The sequence below is a fragment of the Balaenoptera musculus genome, chromosome 7 (assembly GCF_009873245.2).
Source record: "Balaenoptera musculus isolate JJ_BM4_2016_0621 chromosome 7, mBalMus1.pri.v3, whole genome shotgun sequence".
Taxonomy (NCBI): Eukaryota; Metazoa; Chordata; class Mammalia; order Artiodactyla; family Balaenopteridae; genus Balaenoptera; species Balaenoptera musculus.
The window spans coordinates 102,134,337-102,149,949 of record NC_045791.1 but is presented as its reverse complement, the minus strand read 5'-3'; the positions used below and the strand labels follow the sequence as shown (position 1 = coordinate 102,149,949).

Genomic DNA, 15,613 nt, shown 5'->3' with positions numbered 1-15,613 from the left:
AGCCTTAGGCTTCACTATTTCATAAGCTATTTTGGAGTCAACTCAAAGAATAGCTGAAGTTGAAAGCCAGATTTTCAATATCAAACAAAACAACGACTTATATGGATTTTCAACGCGTTTGGGCCCTGATCACTCGGACAACTTTTTTTCTTACCTTTCTATTCTCGTGGAGACGGCCTCAGTGCAGTTATCTTCAGGGGAATAGGATTGAGGGATTGAACTTGAAGGAGAAGAGAGTGATGTTTGACATTTAAACAAATTTCAACAAGTGTTTTTAAAAATATTAAAATAAGAAAGGCTTACTTCCATTAAAGCAACAACAGACTAGATATCAGGAAAATCCTTACACTACAAAACACCTAAAACTTGTGGATATAAATTTAACTTTTTAAAATAAATGTCTGAATTGGTAATAAGTAAGAAAAAATCCTCAGAGGCCAAAGCAGGACAGGAAACCAGATAGACAAGGAAGCACTGAGTCTGTCATGTGCTCAAGGCATCTGCTGATTCCCCCAGTGACCTGGAGTTTGGGCTTCAGTGGCACCCCAAAGGGCTACATCCTCAGTGAGTGGTGAAATAGAATAAAACAGGGGAAAAAAACCCTAACAAAGAAGATTAATCTGGGTGGAATTGGAAGAATTAACTCTAAGAATTTGTCTTCATAAGCCAGCACTCACGTAATTCTAGAACCCAATTCCTGCAAGCTAATTTTTTTTAAGCTGAGAATTTAGTTTAAAGTGGCCCAGATTGGCAATGGTTGCAGGCACATATATGTATTAAAAGCAGATGCTCTCTAGAAGAGTGTCCCTCAACACAAGAATCAAAATATTACCACAGATGAAATTCCACCAAATATGAGTTTATGATTAAAAAATCCAAAATCATATAAGGATATAAAACATCATAAGCAAATCAACTGAAATAATAAACAGCATAATCAGACCAACAAAGGTTTTAAAAGAATTATCAGCATCACTGTGTGGAATTGCTGGATCATGCCAATAATAAAATGCAAACAGAGTTTTAATCAGTTTTATTATTGCTTTTAAATTCTCTACGGACAATTCTCCCCCTTACTGACTGTACCCAGGACAGACAACTCCCACCACCAGCATTCTTATACACCCCTGCTTTGTTTAAGGGTGAATATGTCAAGTGTAACTCCTAAAAAATTAGAAATAGATTACATAATTTATATACAGAAGAGAGGAATACAACATATTATGGAAAAATGATAACACTAAAGAATTCAAGAAAGGAGGGGGGAATTCAGGAGCATGAAAAAATACGAAAAATATAGTAGTAAGAAATAATAAACAAGCTCCTAGACTGAACTACCAATTTACAGAAAATAGAGGAGATACAAGGACTCATCAAATAACATCCAGGGATATCACTCAAAAACACCAGAATCTGGGAAGCTATGGTTCTTTTCAACAAAGAAGATTCAAGGGGATAAGAAAAAGAAGTTGATAGTATCTTAGGGGATCTATCAATCAATTACCATGTGTGAATTTTATTTGAATCCTGATTCATACCAAGAAACTAATCAGGGAAATCTGAACACTGACTAGAGATATTAAAGAATTATTAATGTTTTTAGGTGTGATAGTAGTTTGTGGTTATGCTTTCGTGAGTCCTTATTTTTAAAGATACACACAAATATTTATTAAGTTATATGATACAGGATTCAAATTAATCTATGAGGGGAAAGGGTAAGTGCTTGGGGCATTGATGAGACAAGATTGGCTCTGAGCTGGTAATTGATGAAGCCTGGTGATGGATAAATAGGCATTTGTAAACTATTCTGTCCACTTTTGTGAACGTTCATAATTTTCTAAAAATTAAATTCAAACAATTTTAAGTTAAATTACCCAGTAAAAAAAAGTAAAATACTAAAAGGTATTGCCAGACAGGATTCCAATTATAAATGGAATCATTATAAATGATTCCAAATATATTCTATTTATAGAAAACACATCTAAAATACAAGGACATCTAAAGTTCAAGGGGGAGATGGGGGAAAGAGAAAATTCACACCATACAAACAAAAAAATTTTTAAGTTACTATAGTTAAATTTTTAAAATATAAAATATAATTAAGGCCTCTTGATCTAGACATGTAAAGAGAGTCATTAAAACAATTAAGGGGGCTTGTTGCTGCCACGATTGCCCGGCCAGGGACCCGGGCCGAACAGTCATCGTCAGAATGTCGGGCAAAGACAGAATTGAAATCTTTCCCTCGTGAATGGCACAGACCATCATGAGGGCTCACTTAAAAGGAGCACAGAAGGGTCGAAACCTCCTAAAGAAAAAATCTGACGCCTTAACTCTTCGATTTCGACAGATCCTTAAGAAGATAATAGAGACTAAAATGTTGATGGGTGAAGTGATGAGAGAAGCTGCCTTTTCACTTGCTGAGGCCAAGTTCACAGCAGGGGACTTCAGCACCACAGTAATCCAAAATGTAAATAAAGCCCAAGTGAAGATTAGAGCAAAGAAAGATAATGTAGCAGGTGTTACTTTGCCAGTATTTGAACATTACCATGAAGGAACTGACAGTTATGAACTGACTGGTTTAGCCAGAGGTGGCGAACAGTTGGCTAAACTGAAGAGGAATTATGCCAAAGCAGTGGAACTACTGGTGGAACTAGCTTCGCTGCAGACTTCCTTTGTTACTTTGGATGAAGCTATTAAGATAACCAACAGGTGTGTAAATGCCATTGAACATGTCATCATTCCCCGGATTGAACGTACCCTTGCTTATATCATCACAGAGCTGCATGAGAGAGAGAGAGAAGAGTTCTATAGGTTAAAGAAAATACAGGAGAAGAAAAAGATTCTCAAGGAAAAGTCTGAGAAGGACTTGGAACAATGGAGGGCAGCTGGAGAGGTGATGGAGCCTGCTAATCTTCTGGCTGAAGAGAAGGATGAGGATCTTCTCTTTGAATAATCTTTCCTGCTGATTCTTTCAGAAGGCCTAACATGGCATCATTTTAATTCACGGTGTGTAGGTTTGGTATGTGTGGCTATTTAATTTTTGGCCTAAGAATTTCACCAGTTGTAAAATTCCCTGATGTCCGTTTATGGGATTACCTTTGCAGAATCATAGTTCAGCAACCATTTATCACCAATGAGATTTGTAGAACCTGCCCAGAAACTTATAGAATTTATTCTGCGAAGCGTCACCCTACTGCACTTACACGTCTGTTGCAAGTGATCTGCTTACCAACATATTAAGAAATTCCCCTTAGGAAACAGCAGTGGTCTCAGGCCAACACATGTAGGACAGCTACTGCTGGAACACCCTTTGTTCCTACCTACTTGCACACCATTGTCTGAGATTGCTGCAGCCATCCTTGTGTTAGTTACTGTGGGACTTCTCTCCTCAAGCTTTATGAAAACCTTCACTTATTCTTCCTTGAATGACAGGTCTGTCTTGTCTGTCATGGGAACAGTTCTGCCAATTCAAATGTGACTATGGTAATAAACAGTAAAATGATTAAAAAAAAAAACAATTAAGGGTTCAATTATTTCATTAGAAACATACATTAATTCTAAACTTTTATAGGTCTATTAGTATAATTTCAATGGTTCTAGATGGAAACACTGCAATTTTTTCAAGTGTACTACATTATAGGAAAAGAATAAACTATATATACATATATAGTAAATATGTACTATATCTGTATATATAACTATATAGTTATAGTTTTAGAATATGTATATATTTGGAGAGTTTCAGAAGTATACAAAGTTAAAATTTACTGAATTCATACTATATAGGCACCCTTCTATATGCCTTACATTTAACAACTTATTTAAGCCTCACAACAAGTGTGTGAGTAGGTATTGTTATTATTCTAATTTTACAAATGAGAAAACCGAGACAGAGAATCAGACCTGCGGAAGCTCTCTCAGCTTGTAGTAAAATATCATTATATATATTCAGTGTCAGACTTATGTGACTCATTAATGTCCTTTTCTTTTTCTTTCTTTTTTTTTTTTTTTTTAGTTTTTAGTTTAGGGGAGTTAATTTTCTGTCATTGTTGGACTTTTCCTAATAATAAGCATTTACATAATCTATTCAGCCAAATACAGAAAGGGAAAATGTAGTTCTACTATGGGTCAGAAACTAAACGAATCAGAGGACTCAACTCCTGACAGGAGCCCAGTAACACAGTTTTAGTCTGGTCTCTCCCACCATGGACTCAGAGGACAGGCTTCCTGAATATATATGGTGCTAAAATACATGGTTCTTTAGTGTTTTATCCTAGACTAAGATACCATGAAAGACAGGACCATCATGAACCTCATCAACATCACATTAAAGCCTCAGCTATTGGGCAGTAAACAGGATACAACCAAAAGATGGAGTTGATGAAACTGAAACAAACCATCTGTATGGTCTCGGTGAGCAACTGGGACCCAAAATACTATTTCAATACTTTCAAGTCTGTCCCCAAAATAGCATGGAAATCAGACAACTGGGATCATCCAAGAGCAGAAAGATGAAATATCCTAGAGTGAATGATATATATTAGCTGTCTGTGCCTTACCTCATAAAAGTGTGATTTGTTTTGATTTGGATAATAGATAAAGAAATACATAGCACAGGTCCAATACATATTAAGTGATCAATGTGTGATTATTATTATTATACTAGTATTGTATATAGGCATAGTTCAGAGATATTTCAGGTTTGGTTCTAAACCACTTCAGTAAGGTGAACATCAAAATAAAGTGAGTCACATGAATTTTTTGTTTACCAGTGTGTATAAAATTTATACTGTATTGCACTGTTGGTGGGAATGTAAATTGATACAGCCACTATGGGGAACAGTATGGAAATTCCTTAAAAAACTAAAAATAGAATTACCACATGACCCAGCAATCCCACTACTAAAAAACTAAAAATAGAATTACCACATGACCCAGCATATACCCTGAGAAAACCATAATTCAAAAAGAGTCATGTACCACAATGTTCATTGCAGCACTATTTACAATAGCCAGGACATGGAAACAACATAAGTGTCCATTGACAGATGAATGGATAAAGAAGATGTGGCACATATATACAAGGGAATATTACTCAGCCATAAAAAGAAACGAAATTGAGTTATTTGTAGTGAGGTGGATGGACCCAGAGTCTGTCATACAGAGTGAAGTAAGTCAGAAAGAGGAAAACAAATACCGTATGCTAACACATATATATGGAATCTAAAAAAAAAAAAAAAAAATTGTTTCTGATGAAGCTAGGGGTAGGACAGGAATAAAGATGCAGAAGTAGAGAATGGACTTGAGGACACGGGGAGGGGGAAGGGTAAGCTGAGACGAAGTGAGAGAGTGGCATGGACATATATACACTACCAAATGTAAAATAGCTAGTGGGAAGCAGCCGCATTGCACAGGGAGATCAGCTCTGTGCTTTGTGACCACCTAGAGGGGTGGGATAGGGAGGGTGGGAGGGAGGGAGACACAAGAGGGAGGGGATATAGGGATATATGTATATGTATAGCTGATTCACTTTGTTATACAGCAGAAACTAACACACCATTGTGAAGCAGTTATACTCCAATAAAGATGTTTAAAAAAAGTTATACTGCAGTCTATTAAATGTGCAATAGCATTATATCTTTAAAAAATAACGTACAAAGCTTAACTAAAAAATACACTATTGCTAAAAAATGCTACCATGATTGTGAGAAATACATTTGTGAGGGGAGCCCAGCATTCCTGAAGAACTCTGTGGTTGCTTTTCTCTACAGGTCAGAAATTACAGTAGGAGCTGATACCATTGAAATGAGATACTTAAATGCAATGGAGATAATGGGGTCCTGGGGTAGCAGAGGCCAAGTGCTGTCACTTAATTGCCAAAGACAAGATGGTATGGTTACCACAGTGGAGCCAAAACAGTGATCAGAATAGCCTAACTCACAGAGACCTGTGGTGTTGGCTAGTGAGCATCCCCAGAAAAGAAACAGATGCACAATCTACTAAATTCTTACTTGATCTGTCTAAGCAGAGGTGTTCTAATTAATTTTAAGCAACTCAATATTCACTAAAAGTTCTAATGGAAAACACTGACATTTGCTTTGTGATAATTTGGAGTCTGAGGTTTTTAGTAGAGTGAAAGCTGCCTGGAAACTAATCCACCCAAGGATAAAAGATGCCTGAAATTTAATCCACCCAGGTGTCTTGAATTTAAGTCCAAGGTGAATGAGTTTAGGGGTAGTGGGAAGAAATGCTTGGGCATACGAGGCAGCTCCACTGGGAAAGTTTTCAAAACGTTTCTTCCCAGATTAGATAGAATGTTGAGACTAACGACTTTATTCTCTACTACGGTCCTTGATCTCTCCCTGCTGTGTGCTGAGTAAACACCTCATATCTATTTTACAATTCAGAAATTCTCTCTTTGATGGTGCCCACATTTATTTTGTTGCTTGAGTTTTTATTTCAACTTGCATATTTTTATTCCCAAGATTTCAGATTGGTTGTTTTGATATCAACCTATTCTTATTTCATTTCTACCTGTATTTGCCTTCTAAATTCTTATTCTTTTTTTATGGAAGTCATCCCTTTATTTATCTCCTTGAAAATTCCCAAAAACTTATTACTTAAAAGACATTGTCAAAGAAGAAGTAAAGCTGTCACTGTTTGCAGATGACATGATACTATACATAGAGAGTCCTAAAGATGCTACCAGAAAACTACTAGAGCTAATCAATGAATTTGGTAAATTAGCAGGATACAAAATTAATGCATAGAAATCTCTTGCAGTCCTATACACTAATGATGAAAAATCTGAAAGTGAAATTAAGAAAACACTCCCATTTACCATTGCAACAAAAAGAATAAAATACCTAGGAATAAACCTACCTAAGGAGACAAAAGACCTGTATGCAGAAAACTATAAGACACTGATGAAAGAAATTAAAGATGATACAAATAGATGGAGAGATATACCATGTTCTTGGATTGGAATAATCAACATTGTGAAAATGACTATAGTACCCAAAGCAATCTACAGATTCAATGCAATCCCTATCAAACTACCACTGGCATTTTTCATAGAACTAGAACAAGAAATTTCCCAATTTGTATGGAAACACAAAAGGCCCCGAATAGCCAAAACAATCTTGAGAAAGAAAAATGGAGCTGGAGGAATCAGGCTCCCCGACTTCCAACTATACTACAAAGTTACAGTAATCAAGACAATATGGTACTGGCACAAAAACAGAAATATAGATCAATGGAACAGGATAGAAAGCCCAGAGATAAACCCATGCACATATGGTCACCTTATCTTTGATAAAGGAGGCAAGAATATACATTGGAGAAAAGACACCCTCTTCAATAAGTTGTGCTGGGAAAACTGGACAGCTACATGTAAAAGAATGAAATTAGAACACTCCCTAACACCATACACAAAAATAAACTCAAAATGGATTAAAGACCTAAATGTAAGGCCAGACACTATCAAACTCTTAGAGGAAAACACAGGCAGAACACTCTATGACATATATCACAGCAAAATCCTTTTTGACCCACCTCCTAGAGAAATGGAAACAAAAACAAAAATAAACAAATGGGACCTAATGAAACTTCAAAGCTTTTGCACAGCAAAGGGAACCATAAACAAGACAAAAAGACAACCCTCAGAATGGGAGAAAATATTTGCAAAGGAAGCAACTGACAAAGGATTAATCTCCAAAATTTACAAGTAGCTCATGCAGCTCAATATCAAAAAAACAAACAACCCAATCCAAAAATGGGCAGAAGACCTACATAGTCATTTCTCCAAAGAAGATATACAGATTGCCAACAAACACATGAAAGGATGCTCAACATCACTACTCATTAGAGAAATGCAAATCAAAACTACAATGAGGTATCACCTCACACCAGTCAGAACGGCCATCATCAAAAAATCTATAAACAATAAATGCTGGAGAGGGTGTGGAGAAAAGGGAACCCTCTTGCACTGTTGGTGGGAATGTAAATTGATACAGCCACTATGGAGAACATTATGGAGGTTCCTTAAAAAACTAAAAATAGAACTACCATACGACCCAGCAATCCCACTACTGGGCATATACCTTGAGAAAACCATAATTTAAAAAGAGTCATGTACCACAATGTTCATTGCAGCTCTATTTACAATAGCCAGGACATGGAAACAACCTAAGTGTCCATCGACAGATGAATGGATAAAGAAGATGTGGCACATATATACAATGGAATATTACTCAGCCATAAAAAGAAATGAAATTGAGTTATTTGTAGTGAGGTGGATGGACCTAGAGTCTGTCATACAGAGTGAAATAAATCAGAAAGAGGAAAACAAATACCATATGTTAACACATATATATGGAATTAAAAAAAAATGGTCATGAAAAACCTAGGGGCAAGACGGGAATAAAGACGCAGACTTACTAGAGAATGGACTTGAGGACACGGGGAGGGGGAAGGGTAAGCTGGAAAAAAGTGAGAGAGTGGCATGGGCATATATACACTACCAAACGTAAAATAGATAGCTATTGGTAATTATCCGCATAGCACAGGGAGATCAGCTCGGTGCTTTGTGACCACCTAGAGGAGTGAGATAGGGAGGGTGGGAGGGAGGGAGATGCAAGAGGGAAGAGATATGGGGACATACGTATATGCATAACTGATCCACTTTGTTATAAAGCAGAAACTAACACACTATTGTAAAGCAATTATACTCCAATAAAGATGTTAAAAAAAAAAAAAGACATTGTCAGTTTTATAAAGTCAATTTCATCTGAAATGAATTCACGTCCGAAGTTTTATTTCATTGTTCTTTCTCAACATTAGATGTTTGCAAATGTGCATTAGTTATTTATTACTGCATAACAAATTACTACAACACTTTATGACTTAAAAAGCACATGTTGATTATCTCACAGTTTCTGAGTCAGGAATCTGGGTACAGCTTAACTGGGTCCTCTGCTTCAGAGTCTCTTACAGGCTGCAGTCAAGGTATTGACTGGGCTGTGGTCCTCTCAAGGCCTGCCTGGGGCAGGATCCATTTCAAGTTCATGTGACTGTTGGCATAATTCATTTCTTTGTGGGCCATTGAGCTGAGGCCTTCAATTCTTTGCTGGCTGTTGACTGAAGACCATCCTCAATTCCATGTCACGTGGGTCCCTGCAACATGGCAGGTTGCTTCATCAAAGTGTACAAGCCAGGAAATCAAGAGTCAGCTTGAAGACGGAAGTTACAGACTTTATGACCTAATCAAGGAAGTGACATCCTACCATTTGTGTGGCATTGTGGTCATTAGCCATTAGATCCAACCAATACTCAAGAGAAGGTGATTTCACAAGTGTGTCAACACCAGGAGGCAAGGATCATTGGGCGTCATCTTAGAGGCTCCTACTACAAAGTGTGTTTGAAACTTGTTTGCAGACTTACTTAAAGTGAAAGGTGTTTTGGTTTTGTTTTCATTTCTTTCTCTTCTCACCCCAACTCCCCACACCCTGCTTCTTCCTGTCTAGAAGTTTTGTAGTTATCTTTCCTGCCCCACCCCCAGGCCCCATCCCATAGTAGTCATGGGATATTATAGATTATTCTCAAACCACAGATGATTTAAGTCAATCTGTGGTCTCAGATGTGGCATATATACTAAAACCGGAATGATACAGAGATGATTAGCATGGCCCCTGTGCAAGGATGACATGCAAAGTCATGGAACATTTCATATTTAAAAGAAGAAAGTGGGGGAAGGGGAGGGGAGGGGAAGAGGAGGAGAAGCAGGAGGAAAAGATTTGCCGTCTCGGGACTGTGTCCATCCTCCAGTCTCTCTGGTGGACAATAGTTTAGAAGCCATAGCCCCAGGCAGCAAAGAGCAGTAGATATTTTTCAAGACCCAAGAGGACCCACCCTGGCACCTAACCTTGAAAGTGAGCGTGGCTCTGGTCTCCCATCCCATGTGGGATATCTAGTCTCTGCTATCATATCCCCACTCTCTTAATAGCCCATTTTCAGGCCCAGAACCCAACAAGGCCACGGCTACAGCCTTGCATTCTGCATTCTCATTCTGTGTCTTCTCCATGGGGATATTTATCTTGATTTTGAGCCCAGCTATACTATTAACTTATTTTATTTTTATATGTTATCCACACTAGATCTTTTTTCGCTTTTTTGAACATAAAGGTTGCATCAATGTGAAAATACTGAACCATTGCTACCCAAAATCTCCTCAGCCTACCATCTCTACTCCTTATAAAACAGCAAAATCTCCACAATTGGAGAAAGTTGTAGAGAATAACCATAAAAAGACAAAAGGAAAGGAAAAGGAGGGGAAAGAAGAGGAGAGGGAAAGAAGGGAATAGAAAGGTAAGGAAAAAGAAAAGAAGCGGTTACCCTGTTGCTTTTAATTAAATTGAAAGAGTGGGAGAAAAGACTTTCTCCTGGAAAAAATGCATTGAAAACCCCCTTTCCCCTTGGCTTCCTTTCATCAGGGCTTTATTTCACTTATTACTTTTGCTAAAGATAGCTGAGAAGACAGAGGCATTGGGAGAGTTTGTGGCAATCTAATGTGTTTTATTTTAAAATGTTTCAATATCTTTTATTGAATGTTGCAGTGTACTGAAAAAATTGAAAAGAAAACTTCATACACAAAGAACAGGAAGAGGCGAAGAAAAAAGATTGAATATGCCCGTAAAAGAAACCCCTCAAAAGCCCAAGTGGTCTTAGTCCTGCCACTGAATTCTGCATTTGGGTCCTGAAGGGAATGGCCTTGTTTAGCTTGCGGACCAGCTGCTGATGGGCCATGTCATGTTGCATCAATGAACCAGGGAAGAGGCTACAAGCTTGGGTATAAGGGAGAGAGGAGTCACTGAGGCAAAGTGCTGTTTCACTGGGAGGAGAGATTAGTCCCCCCAGACCTGGCAGGGCTTCCTATCTGACCTTTGCTTGTGAGGCTGCCACTGTGAGGGTTTTAAAGGCTTTGTTCAAAGATAAATTCTCTCTTAAGTTTCAGGACAGACAAACCAGGATTCAGTGTGCTCAGATACAACGAAAACAAAAAGAATGTTTTCTTATGGGCATCTAGTTTTTATTTTATTAGGAAATTTGGACGATATTCTGTGATAACTAAGAACACAAAAGGAAAAAAAGAAAAGAAAACCATGCATGAGGACAGGTAAAAACGGAGCAAAGATGGAGCTGAATGGCAGTCAATTGGATGTATTCATACCCATAAAACCAAACATTAGGAATCATTATACTGTTCAGTTGAGTTTACTAATTTGCACAGTTACTCAGGTGCTGGGCTGCATACATATTTTTTCCATTAGATGTTTCCTATTAGTCTGGAAACTTTGCAGATGGGAAGACTTGAGGTACAAAAGCAAGCCAGGAAGAGAGTCCAGGACCATAGAACGGAGGAAAAACAAGCAGAATGGGAAGGAGGGAAGTCTTACCAACAGAATGGGAACCAGCAGCACCTGCAGACCAGCCCACCTGGCAGCGGCATTGCTTCCGGCAGCAGCTCTCGTGCTGGCAACAGCCCTTCCGCAGCCGCAGCTACACGGGCTGCAGCTCCAGGTGCGGCGATGGCGGCCGACCGCGGGGACGCTGCAGCAGCTCCCAGGGCAGCCGTAGCAGCAGGGGCCGCAGCTGGGGCCGCAGCCGACCCGGGAGCGTCTGCACGGGGCGCAGCTGCCGCCACCCCAGCCGAGGCAGCCACCGCACCTTCCACAGCCACAGCTGCCCACGGCGTCGGGAGAGAGGCCTCGGGGGAGGTGAGGAGGGAGACCCAGGAGGGAGGGAGGTCTAATGCTGCCTTCTACGAAGCCCTTATATACCATCTTGGGAGAAGGGAGAGGAAGCAACCCAAGACTCCTGACCAGTGGTCACTCCCTCGTTGTTGCCATTGCAGTTTCCAAATGGGGTTGTCTGGGGTTATTCCTTGTTTACATTCTTATGGACTATATTTGACCCAATACATTTGCTAATTTTAGCTTTTCTCTTTAAAGTCATTTTAGAAACAAACCAAGAGATGCTAACATGTTGGAAGGGATCTTCATTTTCACAGAAACACAGTTGAATCTTTGAGATTTTGAATTAAGAAGGCACTTGATTACTACCAGCTCCTGTTCTGTTTCTCCTCAATGGTTTTCTCTCCAAATATTCAGTTGAAATCACCCTGCTTTAACAGAAACTTCGAGATGCAGATGAGTAAATATGAATATACAAATTGAACAAGCCATTCTCTTTCAAAATTTTCCCATTTGTTACTACTGTGTGCCTTCCACCTCATTAAATTGGCCATTTTAGTTCTTGTGAAGCTACATGTTCACGGCTATATTTCCAAAATTTTTGGAATGAAATGCAAATAAAATTTTTAAATGAAATGACCCTCTTTTCGTTTTTAACCTCAAAAGTTGTCTATTGAAAGCCTGGATCCAGTGCTCTCCTCTCTCACCCTGCAATCCTTCCCTTAGCGCTCACATCCACACCTATGGTTTCCACTTCCACATGTATGAGCCTGGACTCGTTCCTTCAGTGTGCACGTCCAGCTTGGAATCTTCTCCAGACTCCGAACTTAGCCAACTCGCAGTCTACCTTCTCCCTGCGGGTATTTCAGAGGCACTTCCAGTGTCGACTGCCCCAGACTCAAGTCCTAATCTTCCCTGCCCACCCCCCACAAAAAAGTAAATTTCTCCACTGTTCCTTACCCATCAAATTGGCAATCTATTTCAAAAGTCATCTTTGAATCCTTCCTTTCTCTCAGCCCATATCTAGTCTCTCACCAAATTCTGTTGATTCTGCCTCTTTAAAAGCTCTCACACCTATTCACATATCTCTGCTCCACTGTGCCGCTCACCCCTGTACAAGCACCCCCTGAGCAGCTGAAATGCTCTTTGGTCCGCATACCACAGAAATGGTTTGGGATCATTGATAACACCACAGTCGGCCCTGGGGACGACACAGCATTTCTTCTCACTCAAATTCCTGAAGAACAATCTTACCAGATTGGCAAAATGGGTTCTGAACAGCAAGCCTGTTGCAAATGAAGCTTGGGGGAAAGTCAGCCACCAAACATCCCCACCAAGGTCTCTGAACTCTCAGTGATGGCTAGAGATGCTCCTACACCAGCTTGTGTGATGAATAGCCCACTTGCACTTTCATTTTTCCTACCTTATATTTTTACAGCCTCCGTGTTGGTCACCAACCCTCAAATCTCACCACGATCCACAACTACATGCTTTACCTCATAGCCACAGACTCCTTTTTTTCCCAACTTCCCCTACATCTCTGGCCTCTGCCCCCGCACTCTTCAGGGTAACTGCCCTGCTGTCAGAATCCCCTAAGTCAGGCTACTTAGCAAAGTGTTTCTCTCAGACATCCACTGATGTCGTATCATCAAAGACAAAATTAGTTCCTCATCCAAAGCTAAACATACCAAGAACTACATCATCAAAATTCAGACTCGTCGGAGGATGTATTTCTGTTTTTAAAATAATCATTACAGCCTGGGTGTGAGAAGACAAATCACAATGGTATGCTTCAAATGAAGAGGTAAAGAATAAAAGCTTCTAGTCTCAGCAGTTCCCACTGGTTACAAAGCATGATCAGGGCATCTGGCCTTGGCGGTGGACTTTGACTGTGTTGCCATTTTCACATCCCCATCTCCCAATGTCACTTTATTGCAAACTCTTTGAGGTCAGAGATTATACCTTAAACTTCACTGTACTGACCCCCTTGGAAGCTCACAGACCACCTGGCCTAGGGGCTGTCCAATGATGGGTATGGTCTGCAGACCCCCTGACAGCCCACACACACAGTAATGTTCCCTGGGCAGTGAGGGATGATAAAGAAGTCTGCCCATCCCTGTTGACAGCCTGGTTCCCAGCATGCTTCCCTAGAACTTTTAGGCCTTTTCAAATTGCACTGGAATATAGTTTTATGAAAAAATTAACAAAACTGAAAATGTGATGAAGACAAAGGTATCTAAAAGGGAAGTAATAAGAGATGATGGATTCTTCCATATAAATCAAGCCAAATAGCAACAGGGAAATGGTCATGTGTCTTCCCTCTCCTGTCCGCAGAGTCGGTATATAAGGGCCTCCCCCCACAGAAGGCGGCATCAGACCTCCCTCCCTCCTGTGTCTCCTTCCTCATCTCTCTCGCGTCCTCCCTACTTGACGCCGTGCGCAGCTGTGGCTGTGGAAGGTGCGGTGGCTGCCTCGGCTGGGGTGGCGGCAGCTGCGCCCCGTGCAGACGCTCCCGGGTCGGCTGCGGCCCCAGCTGCGGCCCCTGCTGCTACGGCTGCCCTGGGAGCTGCTGCAGCGTCCCCGCGGTCTGCCGCCATCGCCGCACCTGGAGCTGCAGCCCGTGTAGCTGCGGCTGCGGAAGGGCTGCTGCCAGCACGAGAGCTGCTGCCGGAAGCAAAGCTGCTGCCAGGTGGGCCAGCTCAGCTGCTGGCAGCATTTGCTGGGATTGGGTTTGTCTGTTGGCAAGTCTTTCCTCCAGCCCCACCCCCCACCCCGTCTCTCCTTCTGTGACCTGGAAGTCACTCCTGTGCACTCAAGGGTTGTAATCTCTGCCACATCACAAATTGATAATTTCAAAAGACCCTGCTATTGAGGTGAATAATAACTGTGCAAACAAGACAGCCCAGCCGCTGGAGACAATTCACATATTGAACAAACTTGAAAATCGAATCATAGTTACTTTTTTGCTTTTCTGAAATTCTTTTACACAACTTCAACGCCCGCGCTTGTCTTCACTGTGCCTGTACATTACATGCCATTTCTTCCGTATTCTGCCCAGCAGTGCTGTACTGCTAAAAATGAAATCTTAAAAAGAATAATGCACCATACATTGATGGCTAAAGATCTTTTTTTTTTTTACTTTTATTAATTGTCTTGCTATGAAAGGACCTTCTGTGGTCTCTAAATTCAGGAAAGCTAAATAAAGAAACTCTTGTTGGGAAGGATTTCCCCAGTTGTAAGATTCTTTTCTTTTACGATCATAGTTGCACTGATGCGTTATGGAACAATCACAAGCAGGTCTCAGAGCAGCCTGATTTACCCACATTCCGTCTCCTTATCTCATTGTGACACTCATTTCTTTGAAGTCAATGGGAATGTTATTATTCTTTCCAAAAATTCCTACATCTCACCTTGGTTTGAAAGAACATGAACCCAGCTTGAGTTGTTGCCACTCCAGAATAACAGCTGGCGTTTTACCCCAAATCAGCCTACCCCATCCCTGAAAAGGATATATATATATTTTTTAATCAGTCATCAATTTTATACACATCAGTGTATACATGTCAATCCCAATCGCCCAATTCAGCACACCACCATCCCCACTCCACCGCGGTTTTCCCCCCTTAGTGTCCATACGTTTGTTCTCTGCATCTGTGTCTCAACTTCTGCCCTGCAAACCGGTTCATCTGTACCATTTTTCTAGGTTCCACATATATGCGTTAATATACGATATTTGTTTTTCTCTTTCTGACTTACTTCACTCTGTATGACAGTCTCTAGATCCATCCACGTCTCAACAAATGACTCAATTTCGTTCTGAAAAGGACATTCTTAAGACAAATGTAATACATTTCCAAATCTGC

General features: G+C 40.3%; 2 protein-coding genes and 1 non-coding gene across 3 annotated transcripts; all 3 read left to right on the top strand.

The window, feature by feature from the left end:
• The first annotated feature begins 2,157 nt into the window (after nucleotides 1-2,157).
• LOC118898094 (V-type proton ATPase subunit D-like) lies at nucleotides 2,158-3,504 on the top strand. The gene has a single exon (XM_036858037.1). The coding sequence runs from the start codon at nucleotides 2,249-2,251 to the stop codon at nucleotides 2,951-2,953; it is 705 nt and encodes a 234-aa protein (XP_036713932.1). The 5' UTR covers nucleotides 2,158-2,248; the 3' UTR covers nucleotides 2,954-3,504.
• Nucleotides 3,505-9,630: 6,126 nt separating this feature from the next.
• On the top strand, nucleotides 9,631-9,734 carry LOC118898649. The gene has a single exon (XR_005020790.1). It is a non-coding gene; the product is annotated as a U6 spliceosomal RNA (small nuclear RNA).
• Nucleotides 9,735-11,357: 1,623 nt separating this feature from the next.
• LOC118897992 (testis-specific gene A8 protein-like) lies at nucleotides 11,358-14,540 on the top strand. The gene is made up of 2 exons (XM_036857674.1): nucleotides 11,358-11,774; nucleotides 14,085-14,540. Exons 1-2 carry the CDS (start codon nucleotides 11,358-11,360, stop codon nucleotides 14,538-14,540), a joined length of 873 nt encoding a protein of 290 aa, XP_036713569.1.
• Nucleotides 14,541-15,613: the final 1,073 nt, after the last annotated feature.